The sequence below is a fragment of the Macrobrachium rosenbergii genome, chromosome 23 (genome assembly GCF_040412425.1).
Source record: "Macrobrachium rosenbergii isolate ZJJX-2024 chromosome 23, ASM4041242v1, whole genome shotgun sequence".
Classification (NCBI taxonomy): domain Eukaryota; kingdom Metazoa; phylum Arthropoda; class Malacostraca; order Decapoda; family Palaemonidae; genus Macrobrachium; species Macrobrachium rosenbergii.
In genome coordinates, this window is record NC_089763.1 from 2,262,334 (window position 1) to 2,284,426 (window position 22,093).

At 37.6% G+C, this 22,093-nt stretch overlaps 1 protein-coding gene across 6 annotated transcripts in view; it reads left to right on the forward strand.

Annotated features, from left to right (window-relative positions):
• LOC136851231 (cyclin-D-binding Myb-like transcription factor 1) overlaps positions 1-22,093 on the forward strand; it is a 672,051-nt gene that overhangs the window by 22,415 nt on the left and 627,543 nt on the right. The window contains exon 1 of one of the 6 annotated variants that reach the window (XM_067125177.1): positions 17,419-17,445. The exons of the other annotated variants lie outside the window; for them this stretch is intronic. Within the exon in view, the coding sequence (XP_066981278.1) occupies positions 17,434-17,445 (12 nt within the window). The 5' untranslated portion in view covers positions 17,419-17,433. Of the gene's footprint in view, positions 1-17,418; positions 17,446-22,093 lie in introns of those variants that run through there. 6 annotated transcript variants of the gene reach the window in all.

The following is a 22,093-nucleotide window of genomic DNA, read 5'->3' on the forward strand; positions in this document are numbered from 1 at the left end:
ATTCTGTGTAATAAAGATCATTATGTAAAAATGTCATTAATGTAAAATGTCATTTGTTGTAATGTACATATGTTAGATTTCACAATAGAGTAATTTAGAATCTTCAGAATTAATAACGTAATAGCAGGGAAGAGAATTATGCGTCGTGACTGGGCAGTCATGGGTCGCTTTTGTTTTGATTCAAGTGATAAGTAACGTCAACAGTCGAGATTTTGGGCAATTATCAGTCTTTGTTTGTTTATTAAACATGTTGATCATATGATTTTTTTAATGTGATCCTGGGCGCTCATGAAGACTTGGTCATGTAATCAAAATTCACGTTAGGACAAACGATTGCCTCGTGCTTATTGCATCGATCGCATTGAGATCTCATCAGAAACTTTGTCCAAAACGTTTTGTTTTACATCACGTACGCCTTTTTGAGAATTACTGGGAGAAACTATTGCAGAGAACCACATGTTGGTTACGCAATTTATATCCCAGACATGTCCTGATCGAGTCGATTGCATCAACCATTTCTGATTGAGTCAAAAACACGTAACTGGAAATCCAGAATGTTTTATGGGGTCTTGCTTATGGCTGGAAACAGAAATCATTTTCATTCTCTCTCTCTCTCTCTCTCTCTCTCTCTCTCTCTCTCTCTCTCTCTCTCTCTCTCTATAACAGTGTTTGTAACAGGCACCTTGATAGAAATTGTGAAAGTGTATATTTTGTGCTGCAGCTTGTGAAAGTGTTGTAATTTTTACAAGTTCTTTAACCATGGTTGAAACTTGAAGTTAAATTTGCAAAGTGAGTTTATTTTTGTAAACTTAATACATTTACATTTCATTTTCATGTTTTGTATAATTGTGTGTTTTTGGTGTCAGTTGAATCATTTGTTCAAATCTTTTTCAATATAATACTATTACATATTTTGTGTTTAAAATCTCATAGATTTTTCAAAATACTTACTTAATTTTGTTTTACATATTAACATTTTGGTGATTTAAATTTGTTTCATAATTTTATTTAAGAATTAAGTTTTTGTTTTCAAGTAATAGTAATTTTTCTTTAAAGCAAGCTTGTAAATTTTGATTTATTGATTTTGAATTAAAAATAAATTTTTCCACTGAAAGTTTTACAAGAGTGTTTCATTTATTAACCACCAGTGGTAGAAATAACTTTTTGAATAAACTAAAGTGATAGATAGTTTTGCTCCTTCAGTTTTGCAGAAGTAACTCTAACCAAGGAGACAGTTAAAGTTGCAGTAATGGAGTGATGCCCTTTGATTAGCTTTAGTATATATTGATACCTCATAATTTTGATAAACTTTAAATATTGATACCTCACATTGCTGATAATTCTTTTAAGGGATCGCTGTTGCCTTTAGAGTACTCAGTTGTATTTTTTTGTTATGAGAGTTCAGGTATCTGGGTGCAGTGAGGTAAGTTTTAAATTCTGTGATTGGTAAGTGTAATAACCAGGTACTTGGAAAAATACAAACTTTTATCACATCACCCTGACTGTGGCCGTTCGGTGGGTAAAATCCACTAGGTGATGAGCCACTTAACCATAATTCCCTTTTGATATTAAATTATTTCGATGTGGAGCAAATTGGATATTCAATGACATTCTATATATATATATATATATATATATATATATATATATATATATATATATATATATATATATATATATATATATATATCTGTGTGCTGGGTACTTTTAATCCTATAATCACCTAGCTCCTCCTTTGTGACCCCCACCCCCTCATGATCTTGGTCTAAGCTGCTCCCTTCTTCTATATATATATATATATATATATATATATATATATATATATATATATATATATATATATATATATATATATATATATATATATATATATATACATATATATATATATATATATATATATACCATACTTGTCAAAACAATAAACCAGGTAACCCCACCCAGTTTATTATTCTGGCCCCAAAAAAGGTGTTTTTGAGGGTGAATGAATTGAAACAGAATAATACACTGGCTATGTGGCATTTGCGCATCCTTAGTGAGCATGACATTCTCAATTATCATTCAGTTTGAGGGTGGCTGCCATTGTGGATACCATTTCATGTGTATGACTGCACTATTATTCTCCCGCATTTTCACTGTTCATTCATTATGGGCAAAACAAAAGACTTATCATCTGAAGTTACCATCCAGACAGTAACTTTGAAGGAATCTGTTCTTCAAACCAAAGATATAGTGAATCAGACCGGTGTTAGTGAGCGGAGTGTTCAGAAGTACATGGCAAGGTTCAGCGTGGTCCCTAAGCCTTTGAAATGCCTGGACGGCCTCACCGAACACACCAGGATTAGATTTCTTCACTATGCAAGCTGTTAAATGAGGGATTTGCTGTAATTCACTCTTGAACACACTTGTAGCCCTTTTACAGGTCTTACGAGGTCACATCTTTGTACCAACCACTCTCCCTTTCTACCTATCTATCTATCTCTCACATTCTGAGTATCTTTTGGCATGAGAGAGAGAGAGAGAGAGTGTATTTCTTAAACTAGCATGCTGTATCAAATACCCCTTAAACTATTATCCTATTACTGTAATGTTAATCTTTGAAATGATATTAATGTAATTTCAAAGTCATCTTAAACATTTTGCCCTTAAAAATATATATGTATGTAGAGAGAGAGAGATGAACTGAGTTGCTCACATCAGTTAAACAATTTAAAATGTCAATAATACAGTATATATTATGTATATCTTTCTGTCAACCACTCTCCCTTTCTATCTATCTATCTATCTATCTATCATTCTCTCACCTTTGGCATGAGAGAGAGAGACCACTGAGTGGGCAACATATATTTGACCAAGAGTGGGCAACATTTTCTACCCTTCACTCTCAATATGTCAAGATATTTGACATGTCTGACAGGTTACACACTCCCCCCTCACCTCAAAGCTTTCAGACAAGACTGGGAAAAAGACGAGGGAAAAATTTTATTGAACTAAAATCTGACGAATTCACTATATATTTTCTTTAATGAATTGATGTTTTCCTGTGTTTACATTAATATTAATATCTGAAAATTAGTAAATCATTTTTTATCACACAAAGCAAATAGACATATATATTACATATACATAAAAATTCGCTCATCTCAGTAAGAAAGAGAGAGAGAGAACCAAGAAAGGAGGGGAGAAAAGAGAGAGAGAGAGAGAGAATTATTTTATTTAATGTTATTATTTAATCTTATTAAACTTCTTATTAATATTTGAAAACTAGTACTGTAAATCATTATTCTATCATAAAATCTATATGTACAAACAGTACAGTATTTAGTCACGAAAATAATATGAAAATACAGAATATTGCTCTACAAAAAAATCTGTGAATGGGTGAGCTTTCCTGCAAATAATTTATAGATAGGTTCCACAGAAAATTCTGAATTATGAGAATGCAAATCAAGGGGGTTGACATATATATGTATATATATATATATATATATATATATATATATATATATATTATATATATATATATATATATATATATATATATATACTAGTTGACCAACCCGGCGCTGCCCGGAAAACTCTGAATGATAGCATAAGGGTAGGGGAGGGAAGAGGGTAGGGAAAAGGGAAGGGGGAGGGGAGGAATAATTGAAAAGGGGAGGGGAGGGGGAGGAAAAATGAATGTAAGAGGGAAGGGGAATTGGGAAGGAAAGTTGCGTTCCTATGTCAGAAGAGAATAAAAAGCATCTCCACTGAACAAAGACAATAAATAAAAAATATTGTAATTCTACAATTTGCACTCAGGTGTGTCTGTTTGTGTGTTTGTGGGAGGGGAGAAGGTCTTTCTCTTGTGTAACAACAGTGAAGTGAAGTGTTGTTACCAAAACATCCCATAAACCTCATTTCAACTGAATTTATAATAATATACGTCATCAAGACGCTATAACGAATTCCGAAGGTAAAAACGAAGAAATGATCGAATTAATGAGAAACTTCACATTTGAACTAATAAAGAAAAAGGAAATACTGTCATCATACATCTTGCACATCGAGTTGAGCTAGCAGCTACTATGCATGCACGAATGAGGAACAACTGGCATGTGTATGTGCTTATGGAGAAAATCTTTGGACCTGCTGGTTTGGGTGTATTGCTTTATAGCTATGAAATATGCTTTGTAACCAAGTCAAAAATATTTAATTTAGCAATACAACCAAGCAGTGAGTATATGTTAACACGAATTATCAAAATTCACGTAAATTCTGATAAAAATTTATGTTATAGGGGAATTGAATTTACTGTTGTAGGTTAACCATAATTATGCCAGTGCATGGAATAAAAGTTGGGGTGTCAGGAGAAATATGAGAGTTAACCCAGTAACACTGAAGGAAAATGTGATGTAAAAACGAAAATTTCATTTGTTTTGTCTGTGTTTGTATGTCTGTCATGGGGTAGGGGTTTGATTTTGAGTTAAAAACCTTTCTGGAGTGACATCGATGGCGTGTTCAAAATTTTGTCTGGGTCTGTCAAGCAGTTCAGATTTCTATAGAAGCCAAACTAGTGTACAAACATTATATATATATATATATATATATATATATATATATATATATATATATATATATATATATATATATATATATATATATATATATATATATATATATATATATATGAAACCTCACATGAAAATAAATGGAAATGCCAAACTATCAACTTTTATTCCAAAGTCATTTTCAGGGTACTAAACAGTTAAAAAAACAACTACACAAGAAAGCAATATGGGGTCACATATTAACAATAAAACACCATAAGAAGGTACTTAAGCATGTAAAAACATTCTTCAAAACAACAACATACTTAGTGGAAATATGAAATTACTGCAAACTATATATACTGTATATATATGTGTGAATATATATATATATATATATATATATATATATATATATATATATATATATATATATATATATATATATATATTATACATATACATATATATATATCATATATATACACATTATATATATATATATATATATATATATATATATATATATATATATATATATATATATATATATATATATATATATATATGACATTTTTATCACCGTGATTTATATACAGTCATGAAGCTACAAATGTCGCTTAATATCAAATCCACGCTACCTAATGGAATATTCCCGATTGGGAATTATCAGTTAGTGGGAATTTAAAGTGATAAATGGACGGGACTCGGCAGTTATGTCCATTTATCACTTATAAATTCCCCTTATATGATAATTCCTCATCGGGGATATTCCCGAGGTAAAATGGATTTGATATTACAAGCATTTGTAATATCTTCATGATTTTATATATATATATATATATATATATATATATATATATATATATATATATATATATATATATATATATATATATATATATGTATGTATATATATATATATATATATATATATATATATATATATATATATATATATATATATATATATATATATATATATATATATATATATATATATATATATATATATATATATATATATATATATGAATTTCACTAACATCTTACTAATCAAGTAAATTCTCAATTAAGCATCGATATGAAATTTACGAATATTTAAGAAGTAGTAGACACTTACTCTTGAAACTGTTCAGGATATCTACAAAAAATATCTCTATCATATACTTCATACTTTAACAACCCCCACCACTAAAGAATAACTATCCAATCATTTTTCCACCTTAGCCTCCTGAGGTAATCTGCACCAATGTTGAGTGTTCCCGGAAACTCTCCATTTGAAATTTGAAGCTCTTGAGTGCCATGGCCCGCCTCATGACCTGTGGACTTTCAATCTTGCATCTTTAGATGTACGCAAGTGGCTTGTGGTCTGTCGTATCATGAAATCCACTGCATATAAGCACAGATGGAACCTTTTGACCATAAATATAATTGTCATATATTCCATTTCAGCAGTGCAGTTGCCCTTGTTCTTCTTCAGTTCCTACTTACATAAGAAATTGAAAGTAGGCCCTCTGATTAATCTGATAACTCATGCAAGGATATGTCTCTCAGTACTTCATTCAGTGCATCTTTCCTCATGATGAAAGTCCTAATGGAGTCCAATATTTATAGTATCAGTGCGTTTCCTAATGCTTGCTTCTGTAATGCGTCTGATTGAAGTATTGTTATTCTCACCTGCAAACTTCGCCAAATGTAGACTCCGTCGTTACTGCATTCTTGTATCTGCTATTGTTGAAGGGAAATTATCTTAAAGTACTGGTACCTCTCAGAAAGGCGTAATAAAGACGAGCATTTTTAGTTTTCTTGATTTAATGATGAAAGTGGATTACAGTTTAAGTACAATTTTTAGTTACAGCGAGGCAAACAAAATCACTCTTTTTAAAACAGTTCAACTCAGTCTATTTGGGGAGCACGAAAGTAAGGGGAGACATAACTCTCCCTGGTGGATGTTAACTCGAATCTGCCCTCTTCTGCTGCTCTCCTGCCTCTCAAACCCCTGGGTTTCTTGTTATCTGCAATCTCCACCTCCTTCCAGTGTCCTATTGGAAGGATTTATCTGCAAGGCCTCCCCTCAAACAGTTGATTGGGAAGGACTTTAGTGGGTGTGGTTCAAATCTCTCCTTAGAGGACTTGATTGGAAATGATCTTAGGAGGAGGTGTAAAAGATCCCTCCCTAGGCTGTTTGATTGGAGGGTGTTGAAGTACATCACTTTGTCCATCCCCCAATTTCCTGGAATTTCCATGAAAACGCCTCCTGTTGAAGGTGGGGTTATAGAGATGGCTGGCGTTTGCTTTTTGGTGGTGCTGAATCATGACTTGAGTAAGCTAAATCGTGAGGCCACAGTTCCCGAATTTTATGATCGGTTTTATGGCCCTGGGCGCGATATACTCACTCACTGTTTTGAGTTCGTGGAAGAAGTTTTATTCCAGTCAGCACCTCTTAGTTCTCAGCAACAACAACCTAGAAGTTATCATTGTTCTCTCTCTCTCTCTCTCTCTCTCTCTCTCTCTCTCTCTCTATCTAATTTTTATAACACTTCAATTCATCAAATGCCTTTTGTTGAGTTCCTTCCACTCCACTTTGTTCGGTTGTCCCTTCTTCACTACCTTGGCCAAGAGTGCTGCAAGGTATGCATAGATGCTCACAAACTTCTTGCAGTAGCCTGTTAATGTTATATGTGCCTTAGTCTTTGGTGGTGATGTTTCCTGGTTCCTGCTGACATGTCCAAAGAATTCCACTTTGCTGTATCCTTCTGCTTCAACGATTTGGAATAGATACTTGGGTCCCTCGATGTGTTCTTCCTATATTGCTGTAAGAGTTAACAGATCATCCTCAAAATGGCAGTATTCTTGACCATTTTGGGGATGACGTGTTAACTCCAGGTAGCATCTTCCTCATCACCCTGTTGAAAGTCACTGCTGAGTTCATTAACCCATATGGTGCAAATTATGATATATGAGATGTTTTATTACTTTTCCTTTTGGTTAGTTCTCCCAGCGCCGTTTCTATATTGCAGTTCCAAGAGTAGATGAAATCTTTAATTGTTCCTACACAAATACAAACCCTTGTTTTTTATATAGGATTTAGGTTGCGGACAAAAATGCTGATTTATCATAGACCATTGAATTCTTCCAATCTTCCAAAATGATAACAATATGTACTTGAACTGACTGAAAAACACTATATATATATTTTCTTCCTTGGTAAAGTAGGCTACACTAAAGAGATGTGTCTGTCTCTTGAGATGCGTCTGTACTAAATGACTAGTGACTGAAAACTCGCTATCCTACCAGTCAGTTAGTCACTCTTTGATTAGTTGGCATATGCTGGCACGGAGCCCTGCGTTATGGTGGCCAGTAAGTGTTTTAAGGCGTGAAAGGGGTACTGTAGACCCCCAGACTCTGTTTTGCATACAGAGATGCTGCGCTACCAAGCGTGGGGTGGTTTCTGTATGAACATCAACAGCTCTTATACGAGTATATTCTAGCACACACCACACTACAGAGAACTAGAACATTATGTCTTCTTCCTTTAGATTAAAGCTGGTCATATGCCAGCATAGGCCCGTTCCTTATGGTGACCATAAGTATGGTATGGTGAAAAGGGATAGGTAGCCAGTTGTGGACCTCCGGACTCTGTTCACGAACAGAAATGAACATTATATAGTTTCAACACATCAACCTAGAAACCTTTGGATATTTTTTGTACAAACATATGTAAGCTCTTCAAGAAAATCATAACTAATATGCTTCTAAACATAACTAAGTTAAGAGTTAAGTTAGCATCTTATTAAACAAACATATCCTCAGTAATATAAAAGAGTAACACATCTTACCCAAATTTTAGAGTATTACGGCAAGTATTTATAAACACTTCTTGAAGATCGTGCAAAATAAAATGGCGACATTGCAAAATTTATACTTTGACAATAAACAACCAATAATGTTTAATCCATCTTGAGTCCGCCACTTATGAAACATTTGCATCCATTCAGTATCACCTGAATGCATTTTTTTTTTACCTTGAAAAGACACAAGACATTGCTTAGAGGCTTAACAACATTAAAAAAATACAATATTTATAACTACGAGGAGATTTGTCATTATTTATGCTTTTTTTTTTCTTTCTTTAATCGCTGTTTCTTTCAAGCCAAAGCAGGCAATACTGTGTCTGAAAGGAAACACCAAGGATATTTCAAGGTAGAGCGCAAAGTGCAACCTGATTGTCCTTGCAATAAATCGTATTTCTTACATAATTCCCGTGATATCCTCCACACATTATTTGTGGATGGCTTGTCATTATCAATTGCTAGGACTAAAATGGTTAAGGTGGAGAGAAAACTTTAACTGATAAAAAATTAAATCCTATGGCCTCAAGTACTGTACAAATAAGTCCATTACTGTGCATTTAACAGTCTTTAAAGAATTATTCAGACCTGATACATACATTAAGGGTAAAAGTACCTTTGTGCTCAGGATGTATATTTTTAAGGCTTAATGTTCAATCATAGGCTAATGTTATGACATCTCCATTTTGGGTATTATGTGTCATAACTGCATTTATTGTTTCTTCTTACCTGTTGTAGAGTAAAGATGGTATTTTAATGTTTGTTCGACCATCCCATTCTTCATCGCAGAGGGCCGAGAATGAAGGGTAATAATTGTCGACAAAATCTTCTGCAGGATTTTACCTACAAAACTTTCCATCTAGTCAGTTTTAGAGATCATCAGAAATAGCTGACGTAATGACTTACATGGGGGATAATGATTGACGTGGAGGACTTATGGGGTCTTAAATGATGGTTCTGATTTGAAATGATGTTGCTATTTCCTTTATTACATGTCTTTTTTTTTGTTGAGGAATACACTATGTGTTGCACGTTTACTGAATTTGAGTTACCGAACTAAGAAATTTGCTTATGGTAATGTAGTTAAAAACCTGAAATTTCTGGAGAGGATGCTCTTTGGAGAAGCCAAGTCGAAGTGTCCTCCTCACTCTTCTTCTAGTACCATGCAGGGTAGATGTGTTTTTTGTGTGTTGTGGGTGACTGTCCTGTTAGAATCGACCATAAAGACTTAGGTAATTGTAGTAATTTTAATTCAATTTGGTCAATGCCCATCTTAGCCTTATATTGATATGTAACATGTCTCGAAGTGACACCACATTTGTAGGCTCAGTCAAGTTGCTATTTCAGTAATTCATCCTTTGTACCGTGTTCAGTTCGTTCTTGTTTTAAACCCACCTATAATGTGAATTAACATAAAATTATTGTAAATTTGCATAAATTTTTTTATAGTAACATAGTACTATATAGTATGGGTGTGTTTATTTTTATAGTAAAATCAGAACATGGACTCATGTTTGGTGTAGCCACCGTTTTGTTGTGCTGTTTCGAAGCCACAATCTATTGAGTTGGTAACTTAGCCCAGAACAGCGGGCAGTGAATCAGTGTTAACCGAGTTATCGTTGGGAAAAATTCTCGACATTTGGTCCTTTGACGGTGGTTACTTAGGTAACGAGCCAGGACACGCGTGGCTAGGCTATGCCATTCCAGGGAATTCTGGACACGTAGCCCAGATATGATTTCGTTGTCTTATGCATTGGGGACAACGACCTAGCAGTGGACGAGCCCAACCCGTTGAACACTGGTGATCTGCAGTGCGAATTGCGAGACTACCCAGCAAGTAATCGTCTTAACATAACCACAGAGATTTGCAGTGCCAGAGTGCGTAACTATAACTCAGTCAAGATGGCAGCTCTTATAACTCTCCTTGGTAATTATGTCAGAGTCCAAATGAGAACTATTACGGACTCAACCTGTAGAGACGTATCGGGATCTCGTTAAAAAGATCGACCAAGATCGTGATGAACTTACCAACATTTTTAAGTCTGGTGTTAAGTTGGAGGATGTCTCTAAAGAAGACGTGTGCAATACACTCAGCAAGGCTGGAGCTGCCTGAAGAGCGCCTTTAGCAACTCACAGCTTTCCCAGACTTATCAACTGTCTCAAGGGAAATTAAGAGATTAAATTACCTGTCTTTAAAGGGGATATGAGTGAGTACGCAATATTCAAATAGCTTTTCGATGTCTATGTGCAAAATCATTCTGAACTAAATCCGATCACCAGCTTCACACACCTATTTAGCATGCTAGAAGGCGATCCACTTAGATTAATAAATTTGTTGAGTGCACCACGGAGAACTATGATATGTAGCAATCCGGTTGTTAGACAAGTTGTATGGTAACTCAAAACAGACATAGTCTTGTAAAGACGTCAGACGTCTCTTCATTTCGCATCAATCACGTTCATGCATCACACTTATTAACATGTCAAGAATTTCATGTAAACATTCATATGTAGAATTTTCTGGCCTTTCTGCTAATACAGTATATATTTTATCATTGTATGTATGGTATGTCTCTTAAAATTGCCATTTGTTTGACTGTCAACAAACAAAAATTGCTCAGAGTGCGGGTCATGGCAATCGGAGGTCGGGCACTACGTTTCTGTCCGCACTCTGCCATGTATATTTTAGACCAGGTGAATAAATCGGTTAATAAACAGTTCGACCTTTTTGTCCTCACAACTGGTAATTTGAGGAGTGACGGTAAACACAGCAGTTTTGGCTTCACCATTAACGGACTCACTATGGCCGCTTTACCTTCAGAGAGCCTTTAACAGAACCACACGGCAACAAAAGTCTAGGCCTCTGAAAGCTCCTTCCTCGAGCGAACATCCACGCCACTAATGGACTAATTACGGCATACCCCTCCAGGAACGTTCTGGCGTGCTCGAACAGTTTGGTCCTGATATTTACGATTCACATCGACCGTACTCAGAAGTCATTGATGGAATCACACGGCGTATAGTTTTGACTTCTGACGAGCCCTAAACACCATTAACAGACTAAATACAGCACATATTTTGCGTTTTGATGTGAGGAAAAAATGTCAGACACTGAGGTAGAAAGTCATTCCGAGGATGCACAGATCTTCTGCATCCCCCTCTCGCCTTCGAATTATTATTATATTATTATTAAAGTAGTTTAACCAGACCACTGAGCTGACTTTCAGCTCTCATAGGGCTGGCCCGAAGGATTTGATTAAAATACTAGGTCAAGTCCTGAAGTCAAGCGCTAGGACCCAATAGATCATCCGATACAAAGATGAATTAATTAAAATGAAATTAAAAACTGCATGTAAGCACATCCTCTCATACAATAAATACATTTACTCAGACTTCCTTACATACATACTAAAACGGTATATTAAAATTCAGAATATAAATTAAACAAAATTTAAAAAATTTTTCTTTTCTTTGTAAAATTCAAATGTTAAAAGGGTTTTCATGCTTTTATTATTTACTTATTTATATATTTTCTTAATTAAATTACAGTTCTTCAAGAACATCAAAATTGGAATGATTGAAAATGTGAAAGATTCTGACAAAATTTCTTTCACTGATCTATTTCCAAAAGTAGACATTCGTTGTCAGTCATACTTTGGACATTCACATAACACATGTCTGACCGTTATTATTACTCTGCATTCTGAGCACTCGGGAGCCGGGCCATGTGGGCTGCTCATTAAGTGCCCATGTGTCAGATGAGTATGGCCTATTCTGAGGCGTGTTAAAATTACTTGTGCATGTCTCTCTCTCTGATATGATGAACTCCATTTTTTAACATTAGGTTTTATTTCTTTCAGTTTATTACTTTCAGGTTCTTCATCCCATATATATTGCCATTTATTTATGATACCCATTTTTATGTGAGTTGCATAATCAGTAACAAGGATATTCACATTTGATCTCGTCATGTGAGTTGCTGCTTTAGCTGCTTTGTCTGCATCTTCATTTCCTTTGATCCCTACATGCGCAGGGATCCAACATATTTCTACATTTTTTCCATTATTATATAATTTATGGAGATATAATTTAATTTGTTGTACTATATTATTATTTGATTTGTAACTTTGAATAGCTTCTATAGCGCTTCTTGAATCACTGAAAATCACAAAATTATTGAATGATGATTCTTTAATTATTTTTATAGCTGATGCAATTCCATACAATTCTGCTGTAAATACAGAAGCATTATTAGGAAGAGAGAACTGATAAGTTTTGTCTTGGGACACTGCAGCATATCCTACTCCGTGTTCTGATTTAGATCCATCTGTATATATTGCGTAATGTGGACCTTTTCGGTTTATATGCTCTATTGTATGCTGTCTATGGTGTTCTGTTGTATATGAGTTACTTTTTGATAAATACTTGAGGTGTGTGCAAATTCTCGTTTTATTCATTGTCCAGGGAGGAGGTGATTTTACTATTACAGGCACTTGTATATTTATATTCAGCGACTCAAACAATCTTCTAGCTCTAATTGGGAAAGGTGGTGGATGGTTGTTTATAAATACATCTCTTAATTCAAATAATTTTTTGGTTGGAGAATCACCAGTTTGAATTCTTAAAGCACTTTTCATTGTTACTAGCTCTCTATGGAGAGACAAAGGCAGTTCACCACATTCAACTTGTAACGATGATTTTGGTGATGATCTAAAGGCTCCTGAGCATATTCTAAGGCCTTCATTGTGAACAGGGTCTAACATTTTCAGAACTGTGTCAGATGCCGAGCCATATACTTCGCTTCCATAGTCAATGATGGACAGAACTGTTGCCTTATACAGCACAGTAAGGGTATGTCTATCGGCTCCCCAAGTAGTGTTCGATAGTTTTCTAATTAGATTTAATGCTTTTTTACTTTTAGATTTTACATATGTAATGTGGGCTCTCCAGTTCAAATGGGTATCAAATACTAATCCCAAAAATTTTGCTGTTTGGCCAATTGGTATACTATGGTTTCTGATTTTTAAATCTATTTCTTCACCTTTTTTCCACTTTTTATTTTTATAAAACATGATTGCTTGAGTTTTATCTATGGAAAATTTAAAGCCTACAGATGAGGCCCATTCATCTATTTTTACTATGCTTTTATTAATGATTCGTTCTGCATGTTTTATTCGGGATGCTGAATAATATATGGCAAAATCATCTATGTACAGGTTACTTTTAATGCCAATAGGTAGATTTTTACTGATATCATTAATTGCTAAAGTAAACAGTGTTCCACTAAGTATGCTTCCCTGTGGAACACCATTTTCAAGTGGAAATGTTCTAGACAGATCATCATCAATTCTCACCTGAAAATTGCGGTTTGTCAAAAGTTCTGTATAAACCTAGGTAAATGTCCACAGATGTTGTTGTTTTGTAAAGTTTTTAATATAGCATACCTCCATGTGGTATCATTATGCCTTTTCAATGTCAAAAAAAGACAGCTACAGTAATTTGTTTTCGTTCAAAACCTCTACGTATATGGTCTTCTAAGTTACAGAGAGAATCCAATGTGGATCTGTTACACTGTGACCCAAACTGAGTGGGAGTTAAAATTTCATTTTCTCGAATGTGCCATGTTAGTCGTGCATTTACCATTTTCTCTAACAATTTGCATAAGCAGCTTGTTAAAGAAATTGGTCTGTAATTGTTTACATTGCTGGGATCCTTTCCAGGTTTGGGGATAGGAATTATTATAGCTTTACGCCATTCATCTGGAAATAAATTTCGAAGCCATAAATGATTATAAAACTCTAATAAGTATGACTTTGCCAAAGGTGCTAAGTGGCAGATCATCTCAAAACAAATATTGTCACCTCCAGGAGCAGATTTATTGCTGTTCGAGAGAGCATATTCCATCTCTGTCATACTAAATTTTCTATTATAATATATATAACGTCAATTGTTTCAAAATTTATTGTTATTAATTCTATTTTATTTTTTTTTGTGCAGAAGTGTTCATCTAAATTCCTATCACTACTTACATTTGCTAAATTTTCTCCCATTATATTACTTATTTCTTTTGGATCAAGTGTTCTTTTCCCATCTTTTAATATGGCATGTCTAGGTGGTTTGACATGGGTACCGTTTATTTTCCTGAATTTTTCCCATATTTTTGTATGGGAGTATTATTAGAGAGATCTGATACGTATTTCCTCCATGAAATGATTCTTCCTTGAATTACTTCTTTTTAAATTTTGCAGATATTTTGTTGTATACAGGTTTTAATGTATCAATTTCTAGTAATAATACAGTCATTTTTTGTAAAGTTCTTTCTAATATTGGTAATTTTTTATTCATTTTATTGAACTTTCTATTCAAATTATCTAATTGTCTCCCTATTGAGTGTTTCATATTTATTAATTCTGTTAACTTATCAGACCACCAGGGAACTTTGTGTTTTGTTGGATGGGGTTTTGACTTTGGTATTGCTTTATCAGCAGCATTTTTAATGAAATCAACAAGAAATTTATTAGTTTCATTATGGTCTTTTAAATATTCAAATTGTGGGATATTTCTAATGTGCATTCATATCGCTCCCAATCTGCTTTATAAATGTTATAGTGAGGGACATGTTTTGCAGGATTATTTTGCAATAAGGAAATTAATGTTGGGAAATGATCACTGGTGTGCAAGTCATCAACTGTATTCCAATCCAATCTGTCAACTATGCTTGTTGTACATAAAGTTAAGTCTCCTGAGGAAAATGTTCCATGTGCTTTTGAAAAATATGTGCTAATTTTTTCATCATTTATACAGCACATGTTGTTGGAATCCATGAACTCTTCTATTTTACTACCTATCCTATTTAAGTTTGTACAATGACAGTCCCATATTGGGTTGTGGGCGTTAAAATCACCTACTATTAATGTAGGTTCCTTGGTATTGTTAAGTAAATCTTTAAGTTTATCAATATCGTAACTTTTATTAGGTTGGTTATATAAGTTATAAATTATGTAATTATCATTTTTTATTCGTATTTTAATACTTGATGCTTGCAAGTCAGTAAAATTTACAGGTACTCTGTCATAACATAGTTTGTTATGTACATATATAGCAGTACCTAAATTTCCTTCTTCTTTTCTAGATGTAGATACTAAGGTATATTTACCTATTGTTGATATTGTTTTGTTGACATGTTGTAAACATATTATCATTGGCTCATATTCCTTTAGTAATCGTTGTATTTCTCCCAAATGTAATCTGGTCTGTAGACCATTTACGTTCCATTGTATAATATAATTATTGAAAGTATAACGTTAGTGTGTTCAAGTGTTATTTTCTTTTTGTGGATCATCAATTTGCATTTTTTCTAAAATCCTATTTACAATATTTATTTGTTTTTCTTTATAAGACATTATGTGTCCAATGCACATACAGCCCTTTTCGTGAGTGTCTAAACTAGTGGTTTCTTTATTTCTGTAACTTATAAATTTCGTATAGTGTTTGTTAAACTGTCCTTTGTTATGCTTTCATTTTTGTTGCACAGTTCAATGAAACATTCATTACATCCACATGTGTTTTCGAGTGTCGGTTTTTCATTTACTCTTGTTGCACCTATTGTTGGTGATGGGGTAATCTCTTCTCCCATCACATAATCATTATTGTCAATGGTTTGTTCCTTTACTATTTCTTTGGTGTTCTGTGTATCTGTTTCTATTGGTTTTATTATTACTTTAGGAGACAAAGGTATTTTCTTATTATTTGGTTTATGTTCTTTCTTGGGGTCTCCCGCCTTTATTTTAATGGATGTATCTCTAATAATAGTTGGTTTTTTGTTGGTCTTGGGTGGAGTTCTCTCTAAAGATCCCTTTTTTTCTTTAGTTTCTAATTCATCATAACGATCTTTTAATATTTCTGTGGTGCTTGTATTGTCTTCTAGTGATTCTATTTCTCTTAAAATCTCAAATGAATTTGAGCAAAGATTTGGATACATTTCTTGGTCCTTTGCTATATTAGCTTCTTCTTGCAAAGTGGTTATTTTTCTTTGAGATTGATCTATCAGGGTTTTGTTACTCTTATTTATTTCCGTTTTTGCTTCTTTGTTTGATCTTATTGCTGTAGAAAAAGTTCGTTTCTTAGCGGGGTTCATGCATTCCCCTAACCTTTAATTCTAATTTGGCCTCTTTTATAGGCATTCCTGTCCTTTCCTGAAGTAATTTCAATTCTGTATTGTATATATAATACATACATTCCTTAGATCTTGCATGGTGATTTTGTCCACAGTTCACGCATTTTGGTTCACCACACCTCCACTGTGTGGCATGTTTGTCAGATCCACAGTATGCACATACAGATGTATTACAGCAATTTTTCCTTGTATGTCCATACATACTACAGTTTTGGCACTGTAGTGGTTTTGGGACATACGGTCTCAGTTTTCTGCTTTGGCCTAAGATTTTAATTTTTAAGGGTAATTCTTGGCCTTCAAATTTTATCTTTGCTATTCTTAGTATTTTTCATTACTCCGTCTACTAGCTATGTTGTAAATTTCGCAGTCTTGTATATTGTTGTATCTTTTTTAAGGAATCTAGCAATATTTTCTTTTCTATTGGTTCATCATTATCAGGGAGTACTATGGTACCCTGTACACTGTTCATATTGTCATGTTTTTTAATATATACTTTTACATTGTCAATATTTTTTATATTTAAGTAGTTTTCTGATTGATTTCTTGTAGTGGTTTCTATCAACCACATCTGTTCTTTTACTTGTCTGAATGACATTTCAGTAGTTGAATGTCGATTCAATAGGAAGTTTTCTAGTTTCAATGGTGATATTTTTTTCTCTGTTTCTAAGGTTAGGAATCTTGACCAACTTGCACTCCCAAAGAGGGAGTCGAAGTGGGTCAATGTCGGGTCAAGATATTTGGTTTTTGTTGGCTTGTTTTTCATTGCAGCATAGGGCTCAAGTGTAATTACGTTCGTATTTTTTCTGATTTTTCCAGAGAGAGGTCAGAGGAGGTTCCTGCGGTCATCAACTGTGCCGAGTCGCTACCATCAATGGGTCCAGGGGTACTTAAATCGTTAATACAACTTTGCATTAAGACTGAAATAAAATTGAGAAAAAAAAATTAAAAAAGTAAATAAACCTGAAAACCTTGAAAAGACATCATCAGCCTTTCATGGGGTTTATTCTTCCGCCAATGGCACAAGTGAGAACCGACTCCCAAATGTCGGCGTCCCTACCCTACCCCATAGGGGATGGCACAACATGATTAGAGTGGCCCAAGTGTAAGCCAAACCCGCTTGCTAGGACTGAGAGTATTTCAAAATACAATCATCCCCACCCTAATCATGTTATGGGCAAACCGGATAGAATGCCGAGAGTCCTATCCCTAGAACCAGACCCCCCTGGAATCCGTGGTCCAGCCCTAAAGAATAGTTCCGTCTGATATCTCTCAGGTCCGAACACTATCGGGTAGTTGATGGTCCTACCACAGTTCTCACTATTTAGCTTCGGATATAAACCCATTCCCACCTATGATATCTTTTCCTATTTATCAGGTCCACCAAATTTTATCAAAAGTGGAAATTTCCACAAATCTAATCCAAAACAATATACGATGGCATATGAGACTATTGGACTCGAACCCAGAAACAAATTCCTGGGGTTCAAGAGCCCCCTCACCACGTCAAGTTGGTCTCATATTGAGGGGGCTTGCCTTCGAAGGCAGCAATAAGCCAGGCGATAAAACGCCCTCCGTTCTCACGACAAAACACCGCATCCTGGTTTCTGCGGGCAGATGTCCATTTCTGAGGGGCAAAATTTACAGATGAAGAGACCAAGGTGGATGTAACATGACAGCGCTACCGGAGGAGGTCTTCAACAAAATCACCCCATGGTTGGACTCGCAGCTGGGCAAAGTCAAGTACGGAGACCTGCGAGATAAGCTCATCGACACATAATTCATGCCCGTCCCAGAGAGAGCCCAATGCTGCCTCGACCTGATGACCCAGCCCCTGGGGAACGCATCACCCAGGGACGCCTGGGATGAACTACGAGATCTCCTGATGCTGCCGGGCGTCGACGCGGACGGTCAGAGGAAGGAGATCAGCTTGCCACGAGAAATATTCCTGCGGCACCTTCTGCAGGAGGTGAGGGGGCAAATCTCTGATGCGGACACCCTTCCAATGGACGAATTGGTGAACGTTGCACACAAACTCCACAAGGCCACCAAGGCCTCCAAACACGCCGCAACACCCACAGCCTGTAACCTGGTAGCAGAAGAAGCCAAGGCAGAGGACAAGAACACGGTATACAGGAAGAAGGCGCCGCCGCAGCAGCAGAGGACATGGACAAACCCAGCCTAGTGTTACTTACATCGGAGGTTCGGAAGCGCCACCAGAAATTGCAGAGCCCCCTGCTTTTCACAAAAAACGAGAAAGGCGGCCACCAATAACATCAGTGGCCACAAACCTTACGGAGCCCCAGCCAGTAGGATTCTTCATCCACGACGCCATATCGAAATGATGGATGCTGGTAGACGGGCTATGCAATCAGTGTTTCCGCTGTCGAGGGAGGACCGCGACCACACGTCCAGCACTGCAACCGTGCTGGTGGCCACAAATGGAGGCCCTATCCGCTGCTACAAAACTTTGACCCGCAGAATATCCATCCTGGGCCGTAAATATGATTGGCCCTTCGTCATCATGGATGTCAAGTTTCCTCTCCTAGGCGCCGATTTCCTTGCACACCACAGACTTCTGGTAGAAGTTGGCTGAAAACGCCTGCTGGTTACTGGAACCTGCCGCTCCTGACTGCTCCCCACCGGGCGGGGATGCCTGCCTTCTGCTCCATCTCTTTGAACAGATACAGTACAGCGCCCTCCTCCACGAGTTTCCAGATGTCTTCAAGCCAGAGCTGTGTCAGTTGCTGGGAGCCCAGGCCAAGCACGGCATCCATCACCACGACAAGCCCAGCAACACACGCCAAATTCCACCGCTTGCCACCCAAAAAACTCCAAGACACTAAACGAGCCTTCACCGAGATGGAATGGATGGGAATCTGCTGGAAGGCATTGAGTCCGTGGGCGTCCCCCTCCACATGGTAAGGAAACCAGGTGGCTCCTGGAGGCCCTGTGGGGACTATCGTCAACTGAACCTAATAACAACACCGGACCACCATCCCTTGCCAAACATGCAGGACCTAACAGGCGCCCTGCACGGGGCCAAAGTATTTACAAAAATGGATTTGCTCAAGTCTTATTTTCAGGTACCAGTGCACCCTGGCAATGTTCTGAAGACAGCCATCATCACGCCGTTTGGGACATATACCTTCTACTCCACCTTCGGGCTCAGGAATGCCGGGGCCACATTCCAATGCCTTATGGACACCATGTTGGGGAACCTACCTTTCTACGTTTGCTATGTAGATGACATCCTGATCTTCTCCAGGTCCCTGGAGGAACACCTGTGCCACATACGGGCTGTGGTGAAGTGCCTGGAGGAGAATGGTTTGGTTGTCAAGTTCGACAAGTGTACCTTCGGAGCAGAAAAGGTAGACTTCCTGGGCCATGAGATCTCTCCGGCAGGTGTCCGCCCTATAGCCTTCAAAGTGGACGCAGTAAAGAAGTTTCCAACACCAAAATCCATCAAGTCCCTGCAGGAGTTCCTCGGCATGGTCAACTACTACCGTCGCTTCATACTGGACATCACCCTCATCATGTATCCCCTAACCGGAGTATGAAGGGGAAGCCGAAAGCTCTGACGTGGGCAGCTCCGCAGCAGCAGGCATTTGAACAGACGAAGGCAGCCCTCACCAGAGCCACCACCTTAACACATCACGACCCCAACGCTCCCCTGAGACGTACCACCGATGCCAGCAATATCACTTGCGGAGGCATGCTGGAGCAGGTAGTAGGCAGTTTCCCCCGCCCTCTGGCCTTCTTCAGCCGCAAGTTAAAGCCGCCGGAGACCTGCTACAGGGAGCTGCTGGCAATCTACCAAACTGTGCGGCACTTCAAGTACCTCTCTTGGGTGGCAGCCCTTTCACCATCCTGACAGACCACAAGCCGTTGGTGCATGCATTCACGAGGGTGGGAGACGCATGGTTGGCGAGACAGCAGCGACACCTTGCCACTATCTCTGAGTTCGGCTGCACCATTAGCTATGTCCCCGGCAAGAAGAACCCAGTGGCCGACACCCTATCAAGAGTCGAGATAAATTCAGTCCACCTGGGCATAGACTACGATGACCTGGCAAAGGAACAAGCCGCGGACCTGGAAACAGCAGCCTACCACACGGCACCCACCGCACTGAGGTGGGAAGACGTGCCAATAGGTAGGTCCATTTCAACACTTCTCTGCAACACCAGCACTGGCTGCCAGCACCCCTTGATACCTGCGTCGAGGAGAAAGCAGATGTTCAACATCATTCACAGGTTGTCCCATCCATCAGGATGAACAACAGCGCACCTGATGACAGAAAAGTTCGTGTGGTCGTGTGATCAAGAAGGATGTTCGAGAGTGGGCAAAGAACTGCATACCATGCCAGACGAGTAAAATCACCCGACAACACAGGATCAGGCATCGGAGATTTCCCTCAACCACGTCGGCGTGTCGTGCACATCCATGTAGATGTCGTAGGGGCCTCTGCCACAATCGGGTGCCAGATACCTCCTGATGGTTATAGACCGTTTCACAAGGTGGCCAGAAGCAACCCCAATGACAGAAGCATCAACGAGCGCCTGCGCAGAATCCTTCCTGTCAAGTTGGATAAGCCGTTTCAGTGTGCCTGACAACATAACTATGCAAGCATTCTAATCATATACTCATAATGTTCCAATGAATCTTCTGTATCAAACCGTATGTGTGTTTCTGTTTGTGAAGACGCCAAATGTCTCTCCATTTCACATTTATTATGCTACTGCATTGTATCCATTAATCTGTCTTGAATCTCAAGCAATTGGCCATATGCAGAATTTCCTGGCCTTTCCACTGATGTATGTTTCATCACTGTATGTTAATCATGTCTCTTGATATCGCCATCTGTTTGTCTGCCGACAAACACAGATGTCTGAACCTTTTATCTCTGTTTTACCTGCCTGTGTGTAGACGCTACATTACCGCTCATACGCGTCAATAACATCGAAGATTCTGTACATTTATCTCAGTAAGGAACAACCAATAAACCAGTAAACACCCAGCCAGTATGTTGCTCATACCCCAGTCCTTACAGAGGGACCATTTGGTCCCTATCACTTGATTCTGGCGGCTGAGCTTGTCTGCCATGACATTCCTCTTGCCTGGAATGTACCTGGCTGACAGCTCCACCAAGTGAGCCACAGCCCATTCGTGCACCTGCATTGTCAACTGGTGAAGCGGGAGGGACAGTAAGCCCGCCTGCTTGTTGACGTGGTATTGTCGCTCATCAGTACCATGGAGTGTCCCAGGAAGGAAGGAAGGCTGCCTTGAGTTCCAGGATGTTGATGTGAAGGTCCATGTCGTATCAGTGCCACACTCCCGAAGTCAGCAACTCCTCCAGGTGTGCACCCCATCCCTCGGTCGATGCACCTGAGAACAGTAACATGTCCGGAGGGGGAGTATGCAGGGATCCTCCTATTAAGAGGTTCCTGTCGTCCAACCACCAGCGAAGGTCCTCCCTCACCTCCTCAGAAATAGGGATGAGGAAGGACTGGGGTCTTGGGACTGGGACCAATATA